Below are 4,782 nucleotides of genomic sequence, written 5' to 3' on the forward strand. Positions count from 1 at the left end.
GATAAAAGGAAGAAGGAATGATAAAAGAAGTGACAAGAATAACACCTTCAATCTGCAGCTCAATACAAGCCATAATCTAGTTGCATTGCTACACTACATATTATTAAGAAACCCAAGCAGTTTTACATCCATTCGCCAACACAAACACAAGTTGAAGTAACACCATGACTAGAAAGGAAAAAGAAATGAAGAAATAAGTCCAACAATTCAAGCAATATACATATATTAAGAAATCTTTCAAGGAAATTTGGGTCGGATAAATTTAGCTTTTGTTCCCCCTTCTTTCTTTCCTTGTCCATTTTCTTTGCCACTTTCCAAAGGTTTTCACAAACCACTCATGTTTCCATGAGGTCAAGCAGTACCCAATTGAAACTCCGATTACTAGCCCACTTCCGTATCCCATTAATACAAATTTCCAATCAAATTCACTAGTTGAACCTTGTTTAGAGGATGAAGATGTTGGTGGTGATGCCTCGGAACTTCCACATGCCCTTGACAAAGGACTTCCACACAATCCCAGGTTCCCATCAAGGGAAGCATTTGGAAATGTTGTAAATTGTTTTCCTTGTGGTATAGGCCCTGTTAGATGATTATGAGACACATTGAAGAATGCAAGGAATGTTATCCTTGTTAGTTGCAAAGGGATCTCTCCTGAGAGCTGGTTCTGGGAAAGATCCAATGACTCCAGCTGTGTTAGGTCCCCCAGGGAGGATGGGATATGGCCAGTAAGATTGTTGCCGCCAAGGTTCAGCAAATGAAGCCCATTGAGGTTCCCAATGGAGGTTGGAATTTGTCCTTTGAAATTGTTGCCCGAGAAATCAATTGCTATGAAAATATTAGGGATCTTCTTGTAAAACCTCTGCATGCCTCTATTTGTCATTGTCATTGAGTACATGTAACGGGCAGTCCATCCATACCCTGGGATTTCAAACTCCGGGCGTGCCTGCATGTACCTAAGGTCGTTTGCAATATCTGTAAGTTTCATGGCATCCCAATTTTGGAAATACTCTGATGGCAAATCACCTATAAACTTATTGTCAGAGAGGTCGACAATGCGCAACTTGGGAAACCTAAAATTGGAGTGCCAACTCCCTATTGCACCATGGAATCTGTTGGATCTCAAAATAAGAACCTGTAGCTGTGGGAGGGCTCCAAGCCAAAAAGGGAAAATATCATCGATTTGATTGTTTCCGAGAACAAGGTGCTCGAGCATCATGCAATTGGCAAATGATCTTGGTATTTGGCCTTGGAATTGATTTTCACCTAAATCAATCACCCTCAAATTGTTTGTCATTCTGCATGTTTGAGGAATGGGGCCATCAAGGCTGTTGTTTCCCAGATCCAGTACGGACAGAGATTTGCTCAATTTGGCCAGACATTGGGGAATCCTGCCACTCAAATTGTTACTAGACAAATCAAGTAACATAAGAGAACTCATGTTGCAAATAAGTGGCGAAATTCCTCCGGTCAGTTTATTTCCAAAGACTGAATATTCACTGGTTGATGGTGGTGGAATTGGAAGTGGTCCTTGCAACATGTTAAAATCAAGTTTTAAACTGCGTAACCTGGACCATGGAAGCACAACTGGATGTTGGTCAAAGCCAGTTAAAAGGTTTCCAGAAAGGTCAAGAGCCCCTAGGTTTTCTTGGCTTATGTTCCCAATCCACTTTGGAATTAGGCCATGAATTTTATTATTGGCAAGGAAGAGCAGCTCCAATTCATCTTGGTTCCGCAGGAAACTCAGTTAAGTTGCATGAATCCCATCCTAAAAGCTTAAATTTAGGGAGAGTAACATTGTTTGATAATTGGAAACTGGTGAGGTTTTTGAGCTTAAGTAACATGTTAAGTTCCACTGTCTCATTCAAGGAATTTCCTTGTACAGAAAGATATTGAAGATTTACAAGTTCAAATAATGAACTTGGGATTCCACCTTCTAAATTGTTTTCCCCAAGATCTAATTTAGTTAATTGGGTGAGGTTCATGAGCCAAGATGGGATCTGACCACTCAATTGATTCCTTGCAAGAGTCAGAGCAGTTAGTTGACTCATATTTACAAGAGAGAATGGGATTTCTCCAATTAAATTTATTTGGTTGAGATACAAAGTAGTGAGCTGATGTCCAACTCAGTCAAAGAACCAAGCCTCCCAATTGAAGTTGGTAACTCACCAGAAAAACTCGTACCATAAAGATGCAACTCTTTTAACGGACTGGTTTCCTGAAATTCAGGCAAATAACCAATCAGATCTAGATTGTAACTCACACTAAGAAACTTTAGGCTTGGTAGCTGAAAAATGGTCATTGGGAATTCACCATGCAATCCACATTCTCTGAGAAAGAGAGTTGTCAATGAAGATAAATTTGCCAACTCATGAGGTATTGTTGAAGAAATGTTCACCTCGCTTAGACGAAGTTTCTTTAAGTGGGCAAAGTTCTGAACCAGATTTCTCAAGCTAGGCTTTTGAAGCTGCAACATTGGGTTTGCCGAGAGATCAAGGAAAACCAATTTGGACAGTGCTAAGAGTTCTGATGGGATTTGGCCAGAGAATCTAGCATAAGAGAGATCGAGACTCCTAAGCCTTGAAAGTTGACCAACACCAAATGGGATCTCAGAGTAATTGAAATGATTATCAGAGAGGTCAAGCCTCCGGAGATGAACAAGACTGAAGAGGGTGTTGCTGGAGTTGATAGAACCATAGAGACAACTGCTGGCAAGGTGAAGGCCGATCACATGGCCAGTCTCCCTGTCACACTCAACACCATCCCAAGAGCAGCAATCACTTCCTTCTCCTTCTCCATGGGATTTCCACATTGCAACTTTTGGATAAGCAGAAGGATCACCAGAGGCATGCCCATCAATCAAAAAGCTTTGCTTGAACTGAAGCAAGGCAGAGCTCTCACTATCATGGCACAGTGGCTGCTGCATAAAAGAGGAAGAGTCAGCCACCATTGGATAAAAAGATGAGAGTAAAAGGAGAAAGCGCATGGACATGAAGAGACACAAAGTTGAGCCCATATTTTCTATGGATAATAAGAAAGCAAATGGGAGTGATAAGGGTTCACAGCCAGGATCCATAGTCTTATATAGTAATGAGCAAGGTGCATTGACTGCAATCCAGTAGATATATAAAAACCATAGTCTTAAAGTTGAGATTTTTTTTTTTTTTTTTACATAATAAATATGTTAAAGCTCATTATTAAAAAAAAATAATTCTAATTATGTTATTTTAAAATTTATTTAATTAATAAATATATATATAAAAACCACCATTATAATTTTCTACTGGCTTCATAGCAACTAAATATCAAATTCCAGGACAGGTACAGGGCCAATTTTGACACAGAAGAAGGGCTACTAGGTTACCAAACGCTAAGCTAAACCACCTACGTACAATCCATAACCGTCCTTACCGACATTTATTAAAGCTCAAAACTGAACCCAAAGAGACAACAAAAACTCAATTTGCAGCAGCTGCAGTAGCATATGATAAAAATGCCAAAGTTTAATATAGGAAGAAAAGTCTTAGCCTCACTTTGAAGATGACAAAGAAATATGTGCACATCGAACCAATGGCTAAGTCACCTCACTAAACAAACATGCACTGATGGGCAGGCACCATATTTATAAATATTTTTTTTAACATTTTATAATGAACTACATAAAATATAAATATCATAAAGCCCGAGAGAGAAAAAAATGTATAAAAAAAAATTATTTGAAAATACAGTAAGAATGTGTTTGACAATGATTTTAAAAAATATTTTCATTTTTTTTTTAGTATCTTGAGAATATTAGAAGTAATTCCAAAAATCACATTATCAAATGAACAGTAAGTAATTTTATTTTGAGTAGTTATTCTAGTTTCTATTTTTGAGTTGTCAAGTCTTTGAAGGTTTCAAAATGTTAGGAGTTTCTATTTTTTTTAGTGTGAGCAATTATAAATAGAAGATTATGTAACGTTTGAAAAAAGAGTGATAGAAGATGAATTTGAAAAAAGAGTGATAGTAGTAATTCTATTTTTTTTAGTAGAAGATAATAGATTTTAATTCTCCCAAATTTATCTTCCTTTGTAATTGTTTGTTTTTCTCTATCAACCTTATTACTCCAACCAAATTGGTATCAATGCTTTTGCATAGCCAACAGTTTGGTATCAAAGCCATACAAAAAAAAAAAGGGCAAGTGGGATGCACTTTTTTCAATTAAGTTCCTCAACTCAACAAAGACAACTATGATAATTAGAGTATCAAGATGAAGACTTTGCTTGGTTGACTAGATGCATGAGAGGTTGCAAAGGAAGGTTACAAAGAGCCATAAGATGAAACTACTCTATCCCTAATCAAAGGTATTTTTTGGAAGATATGAGGAAGAGAGACAATAAATCTCTTACTATCATCTATCAAACAATGGATGAAGGCACTTTTGAGAAGATTTCAAGTGCAATCACCTCAAAGGAAGTCTGAGAGATATTAAAAAATACACACAAGGTAGTTGAGAAGGTACAAAAAGTTTGTCTTCAAACTCTTAAAGGAGAATTTGAAGGTTTGAACATAAAAGAATTTAAATCAATCTCCGATTATTTTTCAAGAGTATTGGCTATTGTGAATTAATTAAAAAGAAATAGTAAGAGTTTAAATAATACTCTTGTGATTGAGAAAATCCTTCGATCTTTAGATTTGAAGTTTTATTATATCATTGTGGTCATTAAAGAATCTAAAGATTTAGATTCTATGACAATTGATCAACTTATGGGATTGTTTCAAGCCCATGAAGAGAGATTAAAAAGG

General features: G+C 36.8%; 1 protein-coding gene across 1 annotated transcript; it reads right to left on the minus strand.

Moving 5' to 3' along the window:
• Window positions 1-262: 262 nt before the first annotated feature.
• LOC117933231 (receptor-like protein 43) lies at window positions 263-2,947 on the minus strand. Its single transcript, XM_034854617.1, has 3 exons — window positions 2,311-2,947; window positions 2,167-2,215; window positions 263-1,565 (listed from the first exon to the last, which is right to left on the minus strand). Exons 1-3 carry the CDS (start codon window positions 2,945-2,947, stop codon window positions 263-265), a joined length of 1,989 nt encoding a protein of 662 aa, XP_034710508.1.
• Window positions 2,948-4,782: the final 1,835 nt, after the last annotated feature.

This window comes from Vitis riparia, chromosome 16 (genome assembly GCF_004353265.1).
Source record: "Vitis riparia cultivar Riparia Gloire de Montpellier isolate 1030 chromosome 16, EGFV_Vit.rip_1.0, whole genome shotgun sequence".
NCBI classification, from domain to species: Eukaryota; Viridiplantae; Streptophyta; class Magnoliopsida; order Vitales; family Vitaceae; genus Vitis; species Vitis riparia.